Source organism: Narcine bancroftii, chromosome 3, assembly GCF_036971445.1.
Source record: "Narcine bancroftii isolate sNarBan1 chromosome 3, sNarBan1.hap1, whole genome shotgun sequence".
In the NCBI taxonomy this organism is placed as follows: domain Eukaryota; kingdom Metazoa; phylum Chordata; class Chondrichthyes; order Torpediniformes; family Narcinidae; genus Narcine; species Narcine bancroftii.
Window position 1 is genome coordinate 133887022 of NC_091471.1, and position 19505 is coordinate 133906526.

The window sequence follows — 19505 nt, forward strand, 5'->3', positions numbered from 1 at the left end:
CCAAGACAAATGGTTACTTAAAGATTGCTTTTAATTATCTTCAAACATGAAAACAAAATCACATTTTAACTTAACTAACTTAACCCCCTCCTAATTCTAAGCGCACATGTGTGTATAAGTTCCGAAAAGTTCTTTGGTTCACAGTCCAATCTCACTTCTCATTCCTCCAAGTTCACTGATTGCAGGCAATTCTTATACTGTACACAGAATTTAACATTTATTAAGTTCACCAGGCTTTTGTACTTGAAAGGTAAAAGATTACTGCTGAGGAAGGTTCTTGTCAGTTTTCAGAGAGATTTGTTGTTCCAGGACATCCACAACTGATGTACTTCCATCAACCACTTCAGTGTCTAACTGACAAAACCTGCCACCTCAGGGTTCTCCAGATGATAACCTCTTTCTTTCATGTCACCACAGAGTTCCTTTTTGTTTCACTTATTCCAAGTGAAACATTAGACAGCCAGTCCTCTCCTCTTGCATGAACCACAAGGGCTTTGACAAGGCCGTCTTCCAAATGGGGCTTTCCACAAGCTTACCAGCTTTTCCCGTTCCAGTCCCAGCTTCTGTCACTGACTGTAACACTGCAGAAGTGATCTCTTTCTCTGAGAGAAAAACTGTTTGACTCTCTTCTTTGTTCTTTGGCTTGGCTTCGCGGACGAAGATTTATGGAAGGGTAATGTCCACGTCAGCTGCAGGCTCGTTGGTGGCTGACAAGTCCGATGCGGGACAGGCAGACACGGTTGCAGCGGCTGCAGGGGAAAATTGGTTGGTTGGGGTTGGGTGTTGGGTTTTTCCTCCTTTGTCAGTGAGGTGGGCTCTGCGGTCTTCTTCAAAGGAGGTTGCTGCCCGCCGAACTGTGAGGCGCCAAGATGCATGGTTGGAGGTGATATCAGCCCACTGGCGGTGGTCAATGTGGCAGGCACCAAGAGATTTCTTTAGGCAGTCCTTGTACCTCTTCTTTGGTGCACCTCTGTCACGGTGGCCAGTGGAGAGCTCGCCATATAACACGATCTTGGGAAGGCGATGGTCCTCCATTCTGGAAACGTGACCTACCCAGCGCAGTTGGATCTTCAGCAGCGTGGATTCGACGCTGTCGACCTCTGCCATCTCGAGTACTTCGACGTTAGGGATGAAAGCGCTCCAATGGATGTTGAGGATGGAGCTTGCAATACCACATGATCCTCTTAGAACAGCAAGCTCTACTCCAGACCAAAGGTGGCTCCAACAAGATCTTTCAGCTGTTGCCTTTTGTAAACAACAATCCATTAGTGAACTATCTTGGGCACTCTCCAAAGCTCTTGCAAAAGCTGTGGAGTCGATATGTCTAGCATTAGCAGAGCTCCAGTATTTCAAATAAGATCTGTTTTAAAGTGTTTGTATGTAACCAACTCTAACAAACCTTTCCCAATTTATCTCCCAAAAATATATCTATATACTCACAATGGGCAGTGAATTCCATAGATTCACCACCTTCTGGGAAAAGCAGTTCATCCTCATCTTTGTCCTAAATTTACTACCCTGAATCTTGAGGCTATGTCCCTTAGATCTGGTCTCCCCTACCAAATGAAGCCACTTGCCTACCTTAATCTTATCTATGCCTTTCATAATTTTATATGTTTTTATATCATCCACCTTCATTATGACTCAATCTCTTCTCATAGGCCAACCCCTTCATCCTTGGAATCAACCTGATTGCACCACCTCCAAAGCCAATGCATCCTTCCTCAAATCAGGCACGCAGTACTCCAGATGCAGTCTCAGCAGTACTTTGTACAGATGCAGCATAACCTCCCTACTCTTAAATTGAATCTTTCTCGCAATGCAAACCAAGCTTTTGCGATTCATGTATAAGCACTCCTAAGTCCTCAGCATGGTAGCAAGCTACAATTGCTCACTATTTAAATAATATTCTGATTTTCCATTTTTCTTTCCAAAGTGGATAACCTCACATTTACCAACATTGTACTCCATCTGCCAGACCTTTTCCCACTCACAACCTATCTATCTCTCTGCAGATTTCCATATCCTCTGCATAATTTGCTTTTCCACTCAATTTAGTGTCATCAGCAAATTGAGATACATCACACTTTGTCCATACTTCCAGATTATTTATGTATACCATGAACCCAGCACCGACCCCTGTAGCACCCAGTTCACCACCAATAGCCAACCAAAAAGACACCCCTGCACCCCAACTCTGCTTTCTATTGGGTAACTAATCCTCTGTCTATGCTAATACATTACCTGCAATTCCATGCATCCTTATATCTTCTGTACGAGTCTTTTATGTGGCACTTTATCGAATGCCTTCTGAAAATCTAGGTCAACAATATTCATCTGCTCCCCTCTATATCTACCGCACTCATTATATCCTCAAAGAACTTCAGTATATTTGTCAAAGAGGAACTGCCTTGACTGTATCCAAGCTGCATCTGCCTGATGGATCAATTTCTCCCCAGATGCCTCTCTATTTCTTCTTTAATGATAGCTTCAAGCATTTTCCGAACTGTAGACATTGCTCTAACTCACCTATAATTCCCTGCCTTTCACTTACATCCTTTTTATGTAGTAGCATTACATTTGCCATCTTCCAATCCACTAGGACCTGCCCAGAATCCAGAGAATTTTGGTATATGATCACTAAAGCCTTGACTATACCTTCTGCCATTTCTTTCAGGAGCAGGGGATTATGTGTCTTTATATCCTCAAGTTTTCTAAGTATGACCTCTTTAGTGATAGCTATTACATCCAGGTCATCCACTGTGAATACTGACACAAAATAGTCCTTCAAAGCCTCAGGCATTTCCTCATCATCCATATTAATTCTCCCTTCTCATCTTCTAAGGGTCTAAACTTCATGAGAACCATGGAACATTACAGCACAGAAACAGGCTTATTTGGCCCTTCTAGTCTGTGCTGAACCTTTTTTTTTGCCTAGTCCCACTGGCCTGAACCTAGTCCATAGCCCTCCATACTTCTCCCATCCATGTACCTGTCCAAATTCTTCTAAAATGTTAAAATTGAGCCCACATTCACCATTTCAGTTGGCAGTTCATTCCACACTCCCACCACTCTCTGTGTGTAAAGGTTCCCCATAAACATTTCCCCTTTCACTCTTAACCCATGTCCTCTGGTTTATATCTCACCTACTATTAGTGGAGAAAGCCTATTTACATTTACTCTGTCTATACCCCTCATAATTTTAAAAACCTCTATCAAAACTCCCCTCATTCTTCAGGGAATAAAGCCCTAACCTGTTTTACCTTTCCCTGTAATTAGTTCCTGAAGTCTAGGAAACAGTAAATCTTCTCTGCACTCTTTCTATCTTATTGATATCTTTTCTGTAGTTAGGTGACCAAATCTCCACACAATACTTCAAATTTGGCTTTACCAATGTCTTATACAACTTTAACATAATATCCCAACTCCTGTACTCAATACTTTGATTTATGAAGGCCAATATGCCAAAAGCTCGCTTTACAATCATAATCCATCTATGGCTTCACTTTCAAGGAATTATATATCTGTTTTCCCAGATCTCTCTATTCTACCACACTCCTCAATGCTCTACCATCTACTTGTATGTCCTTTCTTGGCTTGTCCTTCCAAAATGCAACACCTCACACTTGTCTGCATTAAATTCCACCTGCCATTTTTTCATCCTATTTTTCCTGCTGGTCTAGATCCCTCTGCAAGTTTTGAAAACCTTCTTCGCTGTCCACAACACCTCCAGTCTTCGTGTCACCTGTAAACCTGCTGATCCGATTTACCACATTATCATCCGGATCATTGATATAGATAACAAACAACAATAGTCCCAGCACTGATCCCCGAGGTACATCACTATCATGAATACCTAGCATCTGGACCTTCCTGACTAACCTCCCATGCGGGATCGTCAAAGGCCTTACTAAAATCCATGTAGACAGCATCCACAGCCTTTTCTTCGTTGGACAGACCTCTGAAAAAGGTGCTATTCTTGCAACAAATAAATACAAACAAAACAATAACAATGAGCTGTTCAACATCATTGATGTAAGAATGAACTGTTCACTCCCATCACTGACCTTTTCACACAATGTGATAGTTTCAAGTGTTTCTGATCGTTAGTTAACAGCAACTGGATCTTGTCTATATATCCCATTAGTTGAGGAACCAACCATGACTACAAAACAGCTGAGAAAACTTTTGACACATCATCAGGCTATGGCACTTTTCATTAATGTTTTTGAATGATAAATTTTATAATGGTTTTAGTTTGAGTAAAATATTTCTGGTCATTGTAACCTTTTTAACAGCTGCACTATAATTCCAAAACACTGAAGACTGATTCACCAAACACTTCCAGAGGATCGTCTTTGCCACGAACTCTTTCTAAGGAATCAAAACTGTTTGGAATGAAAGATGTGGGTCTTCCTTCTCAATCTACCGCGACCCACAACAAGGTTACGCTCTTGCTTCCTCCCCAACCTCCACCAATACCATCAGGTATTTACACCTTTCCCTATATAAACACAACCTTTGTTCTTCTATGTTTGAGGCTATATTATGGAATGAATATCTTTTAAAATAAAATTAATAGATAATTTAATAAGATTATGAAAATACTCACTGAAAATAATGGACAGGACACATGGCACAGTAGGAAAGAGCATGGCATTCTTAATCGATAGTGAGGATTTGCCCTATTGTACAGGTAAAATTTTGTTTGATATGGGTTTTAAATGAATGTATAAGCAGGGATGAAGATAGAAAACTATTATAAATTTCATTCTGGCTATTTTTTGTATTGTTCTGTTGTATAACCAGGGGTCGCAAGTTCATTCCTCGGTGGGGCCTCATTTCCATGAGGGGCACTGGTCAAAGTGGCGACTCTCTGTCTTCCTTATGATAGACAGAATTAAAGAATTTCATGTATCTTGCATTCTAAATGTAGTATTATGTGACAATAATGGAACCTTTACCTTTTTACCTTTAGCTTAATCACTTTAACATGTTTCAACATTCTAGGTGCTGCAGATTGTCAGGACAACAAGATGGTCAACACAATTAATAAAAAATATTTTAAAATTCTAACAGATAAAGCTTTCAAAAATTTTCTGCTTTACCAGAATTGTAGAAAAATATTATCATAATGTATTCAAAGAACACCATGGTTTATCTTGCATTAACTGTTTGCTAGGGCAGTACGGTTAGCGTAGCAGTTAGTGCAACACTGTTATAGTGCCAGAAACCTGGGTTCAAATCCATCTCCGTCTGTAAGGAGTTTGTATGTTCTCCCTGAGTCTGTATGGGTTTCCTCGGAGTGCACCATTTTCTTCTTACCGTTCAAAATATACCAGGGTTGTAGGTTGATTGGTGTAATTAGGTTGCACAGGCTTGAAACCAAAATGGCCTGTTACTTTGCTGTATGTCTAAATTTAAAACAAAGTTAAAAATTTAATTTAAAAACACTTAATGTCTCTTGCAGCTAAAGGGAAAGGAAGTGGAGGTGTGAAAACTGCAAAACTTTATGGTTGGGTTGCTTTGCAATCCCTTCCAGAAGAAATGGTTATTAGTCCTTGTCTGTTAGACTTCCTGGAAAAAGCTCTGGAAACTATTCCCATCACTCCAATTGAAAGAAATTATACAGGTATCTCATAAAATAAAATGCCTTCTGTCGATATAAATGTGAAAATGATAGTTGACACTCTACTGGCTACTAGTTTATGCCTTCTACATTTACTAATAAGATGAATATCAATGCATTGTTCCAAAGTGTCATATTCAACCCTCACACATATTATCCTTGATCTTTAATTTTACCAATTCTATACTATCCTTCTCTCTTCCTTCATATTTGTACCTAGCTTCAAGAAGGTGATATTCAAAGTATGACATATAAACTGCTTTATGATTTTGAGCAATAAAATGTTAGAGTCCAGAGGACCCCAAAAACCAGCAGCAATAGATATTCACCACAACACAGGGTTACTTAAACAAAGGTAGTTTTTAATTATATTTGAACAAGAAAACAGAATTAAACTTTAACTTATTACTTAACCTACTTACTTAACCTAACTACTTAATCCCACCTCTAATACTAAGCTCAGGTATGGGTAAATGTATATTTAAGATTAGAAAAGTTCTTTCGATCACAGTCCAACCTCACTGGTTGCAGGCAATTCTTGTACTGTGCACAGAAGTTAGCATTAACAAAGTTCACCAGTCTTTGGTGCTTAACAGGCAAATGATTACCACTCAGGAGGGTTCTTGCTGGTTTTCAGAGAGAGATTCCTTTTCCAGGACATCCGCAACTAATTCCTTCTCAATCAGTCTTGCTGACAAAACTTTCCCCCTTAAGGGTTCTCCAGATGATCCTCTTTCTTTCAGGTCACCTTTCAGACTGCCAGTCTTCTCCGTTAACCAGGCAGCCTCCCAAAGTTTGCCAGCTTGTCCTTCAGGAACTGATTTCTGTGTCTCTCCTCTGTGTTTCACACCCTCCCTCTCTGAGAGCAAAACTCAAAACTGCAAAGATCACATGCTTTCCCAGACAAGCTGCTGTCGATACTTTGTTGCCTTCTGCAAAAGCATTTTGCAAAAGTCCTGTAAATTATGTGTTTTAATATGTGTGTGCAAGCTACTCTAACAATTCTTCCCAAACCACCTCTGACACACCATTCAGAATTTTTGATTTTACATTAAATATTCTTTTACATCTAAGTACAGTAGAAATAATCAGGCCACCTTTTAAGATGTTAATCTAATGAAATATTAATTCATGTATTAATTTGTTGTTAAGTTAAAAAAAAAGAGTTCTCTCTTACAGCTCTCAGCTCCCAAGATGAAGATATGGGGCAGTTCGAAGTTCAGGATGCTTTGGAAGAATCAACAATATCCCTGGTATCTTCATCCACATCAGCATATTCCTCATTTCCTGTAGATGTTGTGGTTTACATAAGGGTTCAGGTAAGAATGTATATAAATTTGTATACATATCTATTTATCCTGGGATAATGGTAAGTCCAGAATTTATTGCATAATCCTCATGCCTTTCAAAAGATAATAATAATAACAAATAATAACAATTACAGCACGGAAACAGGCCATTAGGCCCTTCTAGTCCGCACCGAACCAAAACACCCCTTTCTAATCCCACCTCCCTGCACAATGCCCATAACCCTCCATCTTCCTCTCATCCATATACCTGTCCAACCTTTTCTTAAATAATACAATTGACTCCGCCGCCACTATTTCTCCCGGAAGATCATTCCACACAGCTACCACTCTCTGAGTAAAGAAGTTCCCCCTCATGTTACCTCTAAACCTCTGCCCCTTAATTCTTAACTCATGTCCTCTTGTTTTAATCTTTCCTCCTCTTAACGGAAATAGTCTATCCACATCCACTCTGTCTATCCCTTTCATAATCTTAAATACTTCTATCAAATCCCCTCTCAACCTTCTACGCTCCAAAGAATAAAGACCCAATCTGTCCAATCTCTCCCCATACTCCAGATACTTAAACCCAGGCAACATTCTGGTAAACCTTCTCTGCACTCTCTCCACTCTGTTTATATCCTTCCTATAATTAGGCGACCAGAACTGCACACAGAACTCCAAATTAGGCCGCACCAACGTCTTATACAATCTCAACATCACCTCCCAACTCCTATATTCCATGCAATGATTGATAAAGGCCAGCATACTAAAAGCCTTCTTCACCACCCTATTCACGTGAGTTTCTACCTTCAGGGAACGATGTACCGTCACTCCTAAATCTTTCTGCTCTTCTGTATTCCTCAATGCTCTCCCATTTACCACATATGTCCTATTCTGATTCTTCTTACCAAAATGAAGCACCTCACACTTATCAGCATTAAATTCCATCTGCCATTTTTCAGCCCACTTTTCTAAGCAGCCCAAATCCCTCTGCAATCCTAGAAAACCTTCTTCATTATCCACTATTCCACCTATCTTAGTATCGTCTGCATATTTACTAATCCAATTCACCACCCCATCATCTAGATCATTAATGTATATAACGAACAACAATGGGCCCAATACAGATCCTTGAGGCACACCACTGGTCACCGGCCTCCAACCTGACAGACAATTATCCACTACCACTCTCTGGCCTCTCCCTTTCAGCCAATGTTCAATCCATTTGACTATCTCAAAATTTATACCTAAAGACTGCACCTTCCTAACTAACCTTCCATGTGGTACCTTATCGAAGGCCTTACTGAAGTCCATATAGACAACATCCACTGCGCTACCCTCATCCACATTCCTAGTCACCTCTTCAAAAAATTCAATCAGATTGGTCAAACATGACCTTCCTCCCACAAATCCATGTTGAGTACTCCTGATCAGACCCTGTCTATCCAGATGTTTATAAGTACTATCTCTAAGAATTTTCTCCATTAATTTACCTACCACAGACGTCAAACTTACAGGCCGATAGTTGCCAGGCTTCCTCCTTGAACCCTTGAACCCTTTGTATACAAGTGATTGTATATCACTTGAACCACCACAGCTTTGTGCGGTGTAGTAACTCCCATCCTGGTGTTAGGTTTGGAATTCTAGAATTTTGATTTAATGGTGATGAAGGAAGAGTTACAAATGGCTGGATTTAACATGAAGAGTTGTTGTGAGAGACAGGGATAGAAAAAGTAAGACCGCCTCGTGTGCAGTGTAGTCACTCTCCCCATATCCCTTGATACCCTTTTCATTTAGAAATTTTTGTATCCCTTTTTCACTGACTTGATTTTCTGAATGAAGAAACATCTCCTTATTATCAGTTGTAAATGTCATTCCATTTCCCAAGACCGTGATCCACACCTTGGACACCTTGTGTCCAGGTTGTCTAGCCATATTAAAAAATGTTATAAATTTAAATGCAAACCCCTTCTCATTTTTTAAATCTAGTGAAAACAATTTTTTGTCCTACTCTTTCATTGTGGAAAATACTGTGTAATTGTCGCAAGATGTCCTTCAAATTCAATGGTTCTTGCTATGAAGGTGAACATTTATCTTCCTCCTACACTTACTGGTTTACTTTCAGGTCTGATGACCAAGAACACCCACTCTATTTTCTCAAATGCTTTCCATTCTTACATAATATCAATAATAAGGCATCTCTCTGTTTTCCATCCTGAAATGGATAACTTCATGTGATAGCCTATATACCATGTTTTTGCTGACTTGCTCATTCTGCCTAGGATATCTCGAAGCCACTTTGTGTTTTCATATTTCATAATCGCACGCAGTTTATTGTTATCAACAAATGTTGCAATATTAAATTTTGTTCCCAAATCCAAATCATTGATATACATTGCAAGTATTGATCTCTATGGTACCTTACTAGTTATTTTCCAATCCAAGATCCATTTAATGCTACTGATTCATGTTAAACAACCAATTTTCATTCCACATCAACAAATTACTGCTAATACCATTTGCTTTCATTCTTTTCACCAATCTTTATCAAGGGTTTCAGAAATTTCCATTTATAATACATCTACTTATTTTTCTTATTTCTACCAATTATATCCTAAAGATTATGATAGAATCCCTTCCAGAAATCCATGTTTAATCCCATTGGTATTTTGCAAGTGTATTATTATCTCCTATTTTATGATTTTCCTATTTCAAGTTCCATTCCAATCCAGGAAAGATGTGATTCATTCTGGCACTTTATAGGCAACTGAGTCTTCAAATCTGTTTCCCTTGGCATTAGAGCACTATCCCTCACTGTTTCTTACTACAACTAAGTTCCTTTTAACTAACCCAATTTGAAAAAGTTTCTGTACCAAGCTGCTCATCCCCTTAGGGTTCTTGCTCTTATCCAGGGGGGTTGGAAGAACTTCAAATCTGTTGGGCAAGTTCAAGGACCCAGATCTCAGCAGATCCGGAGATCGGCCTCATTCAAATCTTTCCCTTCAATTTCTGATCACATGCCAATTCTGAAGTGTTAAATCTACGTGGGGTCATTGCCTCTTGGAGCAAATGAAAAGTATCTTTCTCTCTCCCTGATGTTTTATACTGACTGCAACTTGCATTCCAGCCTTTCAACACAAGCCCATGTCACTGACATTTATTGTTGGTGTAGTCAACTTGCACAGAAGTATTTGGACTTCCCACATATTGCAGCAGGAATACATCTCCTGTCCTCCCATCATTTTATTTAATTAATTGGACATTAATGAAATTCACCTCATTTAATTTTCTCAACTAATTAAATTGTGTTACAGTTAGATGTAATAAATTTAAGTAGATCACAGTCATCACCAGTCACTTAGCTACTTTTACCTGTGATATCATAATGTAGGGTCTCTTGTTCCTGAAGATGACAATCCAATGGCAGAACCTGCTGAGCCCAGTTCACTATTGCTCCAATCTCAGTGAAGTTTGCTTCCTCACTAAGACCTGTACTCTGACCAATGCTTCCCAATTAAATAAAGATTGGTGATGATCATATAAAAATGTTGATAAATCATTCTCTTTACTTTATTTCTAATCTATCATAACATCTGAATAAAATGTATCAAATTAAATCCAGCTGCATCTCTTTATTTCTGACTCAACAGATTAGAGAATGGAAACATTTTACCATGCAGAATGACTGCATCTGATGTCAGTAAGCCAGAAATGTGACAATTTGCAATTTTTCGTATTGTTGGTGTTTAAAAAAATTATGTGGATTTTTATTAGGTTTTATGTCTTTAGTTTTGTTTTTTATTTCCTCTGTCATTTTTATTATTCTGTGATGGGTAAATTAATCTTGCAGCAGTATGTTCAGATTCTGAATTTTCAATGAGTAGCATTAAGTGAGCTGTACTGGCTGAACAACTGGTTTAGCTTCACAAGATGGTGGCTGCACAGTGAATCATATATAATCATTTTAACATTTTATAATCTGTGTTCTCTAGCCATCGCAGATCAAGTTTAGCTGTTTACCTGTATCAAGAGTTGAATGTATGTTAAAGCTGCCTTCGTTGGACTTGGTGTTCTCATCCAATAGAAGTGAATTGGAAAGCTTGGGTTTCTCACATGCATTTGATGGAACTCAAGTGTCTACCTCTACCTCTTCACTGCTTGCTCATACTGTATTGAAAGCTGCTGCCAACAAAACAGGTATTTGGATAATGTAGTTCAAATACATTTATTTCTCGTATGTTCAGCACTGTCTACTGTGAAATGAAGTAAGAAATTAAAAATGTTTTGGTGTTTATTACTCTTTTTTGCTGTTCCTCTTATGAAAGAATGTAACTTTATAATCAGCAGTAAAAAAAATTTGTATTTTCAAGATGAGTATATTTTCGAGGTTTGTAAGTCATCTTTGATGGCTGACATGATCTGAAGTAACGGAAACAATAGCTGATTTTTTTTACCTTGGCAATTTAGGTCATGACAATTTTATTAATTCATGCTATTTGAAATGAGATCTTGGTTTGACACTTCATTCAAAGACAATAATTCTAAAATCAGTATTTCCTGGAATTTATTTATTTTTTATTTAAAATTTTATTTTGGAATTAAATATCAGTCAAAAGTTTGGAGTGGAATCTGAACCGAAAATGACAACTCAAAGATGAAAGTGAAATCATCCTAAGGCACAAGAAGAGAGAGGTCCAAAAAGCACTTTAATATCAAAAGCTTTATGCAGGAATGCACAATCAAAATCATCCCTCAAATTCATCTATTAACGAAGCATTTTAAGTAATAATGCATCATCTTCCTGTTGACAATGCTGTTGTTCCACCTTACATTAAACCCTGTGTCTTAAAATGCATTTTGACCTTTTTCTGCTTGTGTATTACCAATCCTGTTAGTTGCTTGTCACCTTGGTTTCCATTTTTTGATTTTATATTTAATTTTAAATTTAGACATGCATCACAGTAACAGACAGGCCCTTCCTGCCCACAACCCCGTGCAATTACACCCAACTGACCTACAACTCCCACATAGTTTGAAGGGTGGGAGGAAATGGGAGCGCCTGAGGAATCCCACACAGACACGGGGAAAAACTACAAACTCCTTACAGACAGGCCATTGGTGAGGCCAAATTTGGAGTACTGTGTACAGTTTTGGTCACCAAATTATAGGAAAGATATAAACAAAATAGAGAGAGTTCAGAGAAGGTTCACGAGAATGTTGACAGGATTTCAAGGTTTGAGTTGCAGGGAAAGGTTGTGCAGACTGGGTTTTTTCTCTGGAGCTTAGAAGATTGAGAGGGGACTTGATAAAGGTGTTTAAGATTTTAAAAGGGACAGACAGAGTAAACGTGGATAGGCTTTTTCAATTAAGAGTGGGGGAGATTCAAACTGGAGGGCATGGTTTAAGATTGAAGGGGGGAAATTATAAGGGGAACATGAGGGGAAATTTCTTTACGCAGAGGGTGGTAGGGATGTGGAATGAGCCTCCGGCAGACGTGGTCGAGCCGGGATCATTGGTTACATTTAAGGAAAGACTGGATAGTTACATGGATTGGAGAGGAATGGAGGGGTATGGACCGGGTGCTGGTCAGTGGGACTAGGAAGGTGGGGATTTGTTACGGCATGGACAAGTAGGGCTGAACTGGCCTGTTCTGTGCTGTAAGTGGTTATATGGTTATAGTGCTGGATTTGAATCCCAGTCCCTGGCATTGTAACAGCATTGTGTTAACTGTGCCACCCTTTTAAAGCAGAAGAATAATTAATTCCATCCATTTGATGTTAACAGAAGTATCTAGTCTATTTCTATCACATCCATTGCTGAAGATGAAAATAAGTAATTTGAAAACTAGCATAAACATTTTGGAAACTTTCATGCAGCTTCATTTGAGATGAAATGATGTGATTGAAACCTTGTAAGATTGAATTAATTTGATCAACTTCAAACCAGAATTCTTTACATTTTGGTTTTCAAGACTGCATTTTATAATGATAAGAAGAATTCTAAAACATAATTGTTCTTATGATTATACAAAAAGTGTCTTTCAGCAAGGAAGAATTGGTTATTTAACTTAGTGCTGTAAAACTGGAGGCAGTTTTCAGAAATGTTTAAATCTCACAGATGTAAGATGAATCAAACAGATCATTTAAATAATCTGTTTTCATTAGAAACATAGTGCATTTAAAAACATTGTTGTGTTTAGTCACAGTGTGGTAACAGCTCTTATCAAAGTCATTTATGAAGCCTATTACGACTCTGGCCAACTGTTGCTGTAAATCCCTTGTGTCCTTTTTCTGACTTTTGTACAGTTGAGTGCACCTATTCTCTTCCAGTGTCTCTTTTTTGCCACCTTGATTGGCTGGAGTGCTCTTGCTTGGTCAGTGTCTTATCTATTGAAAATAACCGGAATTGAGAAAACTCAGCACTCACTGGAATAACATCTAGAACTGATAAATGTTGTTGATGGGGGCCATTTTTTAAAAAAACTTTATTTATTTGCTCAAGATACAGGTAACATATATAACAATAAACTAAACATGAACATATTTTATATAAAAGAAGAAAAAAGAAACCCCCCCCTTCAGCCAACTTTCCTAAGGAGAGCCATGAAAAAAAGAAAAAAAATTAAAGAAAAATGAAGCATACATAGTAAAATCTAATCAATGTAAATCAAAATGTAAATATTCTGACTATAACAACCACTTATTAAGAAAAAAATTATAATTATCACATGAAACATATGTAATTTTTTCCATTATTAAACAATATTTCATCTCATTATGCCACCTATTAATATCAATCATATTCGTATCCTTCCACGTACTAGCAATACATTTTTTCACTACAGATAATGCTAAATATACAAAAGCAAGTTGAAATTTATCTAATCCCAGACCTTTCAAAGGTTGCAAACTACCCAATAAAAATACCGTTGGGTCTAAAGGTATTTTAATCTTATACAGGTATTCTAAAAACAATTGAATTTTCTTCCAAAAAGATTGTATATATATATATATATATATATATATACATGACCAAACCACATGAAAAAAAGTTCCAACCACGTTACCACATCTAAAACACAAAACCATATTTTTTTTAGTTTTTCAGGTGTTAAATATAATTGATGTAAAAAGTTATAATTAATCATTGCGTAACGTGCATTTATCAGTCTAGTTACAATATCATAACAAATATCTGACCAATCATCCTCGGAAAAAATAAAACCAATCTCCACTTCCCATTTACCTTTCCCTTGCGTAGTGGCAGAACCAGGTAACTGCAGCTCCTGCTGCACCTCAACAACAAGCAGTTTAACAGTTTTACTGCGGGTCTTGCCTCCCAGTGACGGCACCTCGACTTCCTCAGGGGGTCGACGCTGTTCTCCCCCCGCAACCCGTTGTTGCTTCAAAAACTCACGGAAAAGATCAAGATATTCAGGTTGGAACACTTCCTGGGGCATTTTAAGCAATGGAGTCGTCTTCTTGCGTGCCCCCTCTGTTGAAGTCGGCAGGCTGCCAGGATCGGGATCCACATTGGGGGCACACGCACTTTCCTCCTGAGAACGGGTAATTCCAGCGATGTCCTTCACCTGGTGAGTAGTAGTCATTTTTTTATCAGCTCCCACAGGCAATCTTTGCGGTTTCGGGACAGAAGAAAGCAAACTTGAAACTGCAGCAGGCTGCTTAGGCCCTAATCTTCAGCAGTCCAAAAATGTACTTGAGGTTTAATCTTTTTACCATTAATGGCCATAACAATTACTTAATACTTTAAACTAAATTTTAAAAAAAATTAAACTTGAAAACAAAGAGTTAAAAATAGGTTCTTAAAAGTCTGGCCAGAGAGGTCGAGATTACACGTCTAGACTCTACGCCATCTTGCCATGCCCCCCTGATGGAGGCCATTTGTCCCATCCTCCAGACATTGCAGGTTTTTATCAAGATAATAAAAAGGAAGGCTAACTATCTGTGATAACCCTAACCCTTTCTGCCATGGTGTCAGAAGTAGCATGTTCAAATTTCTGCATGGTGTTCAATCCAGAAACTAAACTGGACCAACCTTAAATACTTTGACCAGAAGAGTGTGCAAGAAGAAGCAGTCTGCATTACTAGCACCTTATGCTTCTTGAAAAATATTCACACTCTTGCTTCATTATGACTATAATATGTGCTGTATGCAAGATGCATTGCAGGAACACTTCAGGATTTACTCCAAACTTTGTGTCCTCCAAACCCATGCTGTAAGTTAAAAAAAATAATAGGACCCAGCAATATGTATTGGAAGTAAATACTTGAAAGTTGCGCTTCAAATCACACACTATCCTGTCTTATAAATATAATTTTATTCACTCTTTATCTAAATACTGGAATTCTCCAGTTAACAGTTCAAGGGAATTGCATATCACCACATGCTCAAGCAATTAGGTTTGCTTACAACACTCACATCCAGAAAGATATTAAGTTATGGCTAGAGAATCACCTACCTTAGCTTTTCTTATTCTTCCTGGTGCATTATCTTGGGACTTGCCCAGGATTCTACATTTGACCTTCATATTGAACAACAAAAGGAGATACAGAGAGAATTATCAGGGATGTGAAGGCCAGGTCAGTGCCACTGGCCAGGATTACTTGAAAAGAATGTTGACGCCTTGTCAACTGGAACTGCAGTAATAATGGTAATGCAATTAACACCTTTTGGATGGCAGGGCAGGAACATAATGGCCGGAGGATCGACACCGCAATCATTGAGGGAGGTTTTCATCTCTGATCAGGAAGCCTGGTTTCTGCAGTGGGATAGAAAGACGGGGGTAGGGTGGAAGTTGGAGGTGCCCCCCCCCCCCCACCAGTCGTCAGGTGTTGGTGGGGGGGTGTATGTCACTCATTCTTTGTGAGTCTGTTGGTGTGATGGCATTAGTGCTCCTGTTCACCTGGTAGGACCACCCACTTGTTGCTGCCTGGTCCCTGCGCAACTATCTCCCTCTTTCAAAGCAGTGGGTGGCTTCAACATGGCCAAACTCCTCAAGTTCCTTGTTGAGGACCATGTTGTCTGAATCGTGCAGAGGCGGTGAGGCCAAATGCCCAGCAAGGGGAGTGATTCCCTGCATCGTCGGGCGTAAATTAAATGGTCCACCACCTCCTGCAACACACTGAGCCGCCCCTTGAGCAAATTATCGGGGGTTAGAATGCAAATCTGCTGCTTGAGGAGGCTATTCATGTGTTCAGTGACACCTGAAGCCTGAGGGTGGTAAGGAATGTGTAGTAGCCAAACAATTCCTGCCTCTAAAGCCCAAGTCTGAACCTTGGCCCCTGTGAAGTGTGTACCCTGATCTGACTGTACCTCCAGTTGTATACATAAATGGAGGAGAGATACTTAAGATCACAGGTGGTATACTCCTGGTTAGCTCTGGCACAAATCTGCAGCGAGCAACTGAGAGAATGTATCGACCATTGTGAGCATGTATGCTTTGTTCTGTTGGTGAGGGAGGGGGCCAATGTAGTCTACCTGCCAGACTTGGTCAGCTCCCTTGCCGCGCCAAATGTACTCCGGTATCCCTGATGGCTAGCTCTGTAGCTTAACGTGCTGACAAGTCAAGTTGGACAGTTGTTTGCTGCCATGCTTGTCTGGTCCTGGGTGAGTGCCACCCCTAAACCCCCTGCCCATTGTCACATGCCATTGGATACTAAATGGCTGATTTTGTGATGAGCCCAGGTGGTCAGTGTGCTGGAATCCACAGAGTTGCTGAGGATGGACACAGAGCATATCTGTGCCGCTTTGTGTACTGCCGCATTGTGTACTGCTTTGGCAGTGCTTTTGTTAGTGTGGGCATCCACATGGTGGACTGTGATGTGCCACTTGTCGGCCTGTTCCCATATGAATTCCCAGTGCTTCTTACCCTAGATCAGACACATATGGATCAGCGAGCCCTTTTCCTGCCACCAGGGCATCCAGACTGACATCCAATTTGTCACAGCCCAGGAATCTGTGTAAATGTACACCAGGCCTGTGGTGGAACCCCCCCCCCCAGACCCTCAGAAGACAGTGTCTTACCTGTTGCCGGCTATAGAGCAGCTGCTTGCCAGAGTTGTTTGCCATTTTTCCAACAGATGGAGCCATCTGTGAACCAGGCATTCTGTTATTCCTGGCTCGTGAGGAAATCAAAGGGCTGACCCCAGGTCACAAGGGAGGAGGAAACTGGGGATGGGTCTGGCTGTGCGTCCTGGCTAGTGTGGAGGGGCATGACCTGCTTGTGAAGCCTGCTGACCCCCCCCACCTCTGGTCCACCCTGGGCCCTGTCAATGATACACCACTGTCACTTAATCATGAGGCATGACCCTCTTTGTGGGTGGTGTGACAGAGTATACAGAGTATTTAGATATGTTTTTGGGAGATAAATTGGGAAAACTTTGTTAGAGTAGGTTACAAACAAACACTTTAAAACAGATCTTATTTAAAATACTGTAGCTCTGCCCAATGCTAGACATATTGGGGCCTCAGAGCTTATACAAGAGCTTTGAAGAGTGCTCAAGTGACTTCACTAATTGATTGTTGTTTACAAAAGGCAACAGATGAAAGAGCATGTTGGAGCTGCATATTGACTGGAGGAGAGCTTGCTGTTGTAAGAGGGTCATGTGGTTTTGCAAGCAGAGAGAGTCAAACAGGCTTCCCCTCATAGAGAGAGAGAGAGAGAGAGAGAGACAGCCAGCAGACAGCACCTGGGACTGGAACAGAACAAGCAGGCAAGCTGGTGGAAAATGGCCTGGTCAAAGGCCTTATGGTTCATGCAAGAGGAGAGGACTGGCTATCTACTGTTTCACTTGGAATAAGAGAAACAGAAAGGAACTCTGTGGTGACCTGAAATAAAAAGGTTATCATCTAGAGAATTCTGAGGTGGCAGGTTTCGTCAGCAAGACACTGAAGTGGCTGATGGAAGTACATCAGTTGTGGATGTCCTGGAACAACAAATCTCTCTCTGAAAACCGACAAGAACCTTCGTGAATGGTAACCATTTACCTTTCAAGCACCAAAGCCTGGTGAACTTTATAAATTTTAAATTCTTTGCACAATATAAGAATTGCCTGCAACCAGTGAACTTGGAGGAATGAGAAATGAGATTGGACTGTGAACCAAAGAACTTTTCTGAACTTACACACATTACATTCATGTGCGCTTAGAATTAGAAGGGGGTTAAGTTAGATTAAATAAATTAATAGTGATAAGTTGATGTTTGATTCTATTTTCATGTTTAAAAATAATTAAAAGCAACTTTTGTTTAAGTAACCTTTTGTTTTGGTGAGTATCTATTGATACAGGTTTTATGGGTCCTCTGGGCTCATAACAGTCGCATCTGCAGATTTAATCCAGTGCATGATGGGGAGATTGAGTCTAAGGATGACCATCTCATTTGCTGTCTGGTGCTCAGTGGTGAGCAATGCCAGGTAGCAGGTGAGAAGCTGACGCTCAAAGGGAGTGTAACATGTGGTGGGCTCAGGAAAGGATTTAGTCCAAAAGCTGAGCTGTGGCAGTTGGTTTTTTACCAAAGGCTCCACTCGGCCATAGTGGTGGTGACAGAGACCTGGAGCTCAAAGGGGACTCTAGCCTGGCATGGACCATGAGGAAAAAAGCCTGTTCAATAGCTTTCTTTAAAGTTTTGAAAGTGAGCTGCTACTCTGGTCCTGACAGGAGGGTTGGTTTTTCCAGAAGACAACATACAAAGGGCATCGCAGCATGGATAGGTGTGGGATGTGCTGTCGCCAGTATCCCAGAACCTTGACAAACCTTTGAATTTCTGTCTTGCTGGTGGGGATGGCAGTTCAGGGTTTTATTCCTCGCTGTCTTGGGAATGCACCTCTAATCTGTGTGCTATTGAATGCCAGGAAGTGTATGGACTGACTGGGAACCTGTACCTTTTCCCTGTTGATGGCCCAGCAGAGTCCCATAAGGAAGGTGTTGAGTGCTTAGGCCACCAAGTCCTCAGTGGGACCCTTTATTAAGACATCATCAATGTAGTGAGCCAGATTGATATCCTGGGGGTGTGGTGTTGATGTTTTGGAGGTTGCAAGTTATGGGCCCGTGGCAGAGAGTCAGGCTGTTAATGTGGACACCTGGGGCAGGTGCCAAAAGGTTGTATTGCTGGCCATCCCAAGTGAAGGGAACTGGTCTTGGGGCAGAGGGGAATGGAGAAAAAAGCATTGGTATCCCTGCTAGAGATATCTTCGACCAGGTGACCACATCAGGGACAGCTGAGGCAAGTGGTAGTGCGACTTTAAGTCGTCTATAGTAAACTGTCTTGTGCCACAAGCCTTACTTCTTGACGGGCATTATAGGGCAGTTGTAAGGAGGAGATCCGTGATTGAATCGGTGATGTCGTTAATTCACCTGGGACACGGTACTGGGATGTATAGACAGGCTGGGAAAAGGGAGGAAATGGAGAGGGGGGTTCATTTGGATGCCCAAGCGACCCCTAAAGTGAATTTACCCATGTTGGTTTTAAGTGTCCGTTCCTTGAGTACATTCATGCTGAGAATGCACTTGGGAAAGGTGGTCACTAAAACCAAGAATGGGAGAGGTGTTGTGCCATCTTCCGAGGCATA

The 19505-nt window shown here is 40.3% G+C and overlaps 1 protein-coding gene across 6 annotated transcripts in view; it reads left to right on the plus strand.

Moving 5' to 3' along the window:
* Nucleotides 1–19505, plus strand: part of kiaa1109 (KIAA1109 ortholog) — a 479529-nt gene that overhangs the window by 396025 nt on the left and 63999 nt on the right. For all 6 annotated transcript variants that reach the window (XM_069925175.1, XM_069925178.1, XM_069925177.1 and 3 more), the window contains 4 exons: nucleotides 4299–4488; nucleotides 5471–5632; nucleotides 6809–6948; nucleotides 10911–11115. In XM_069925175.1, coding sequence (XP_069781276.1) covers nucleotides 4299–4488; nucleotides 5471–5632; nucleotides 6809–6948; nucleotides 10911–11115 — 697 coding nt within the window. The remainder of the gene's footprint in view (nucleotides 1–4298; nucleotides 4489–5470; nucleotides 5633–6808; nucleotides 6949–10910; nucleotides 11116–19505) is intronic.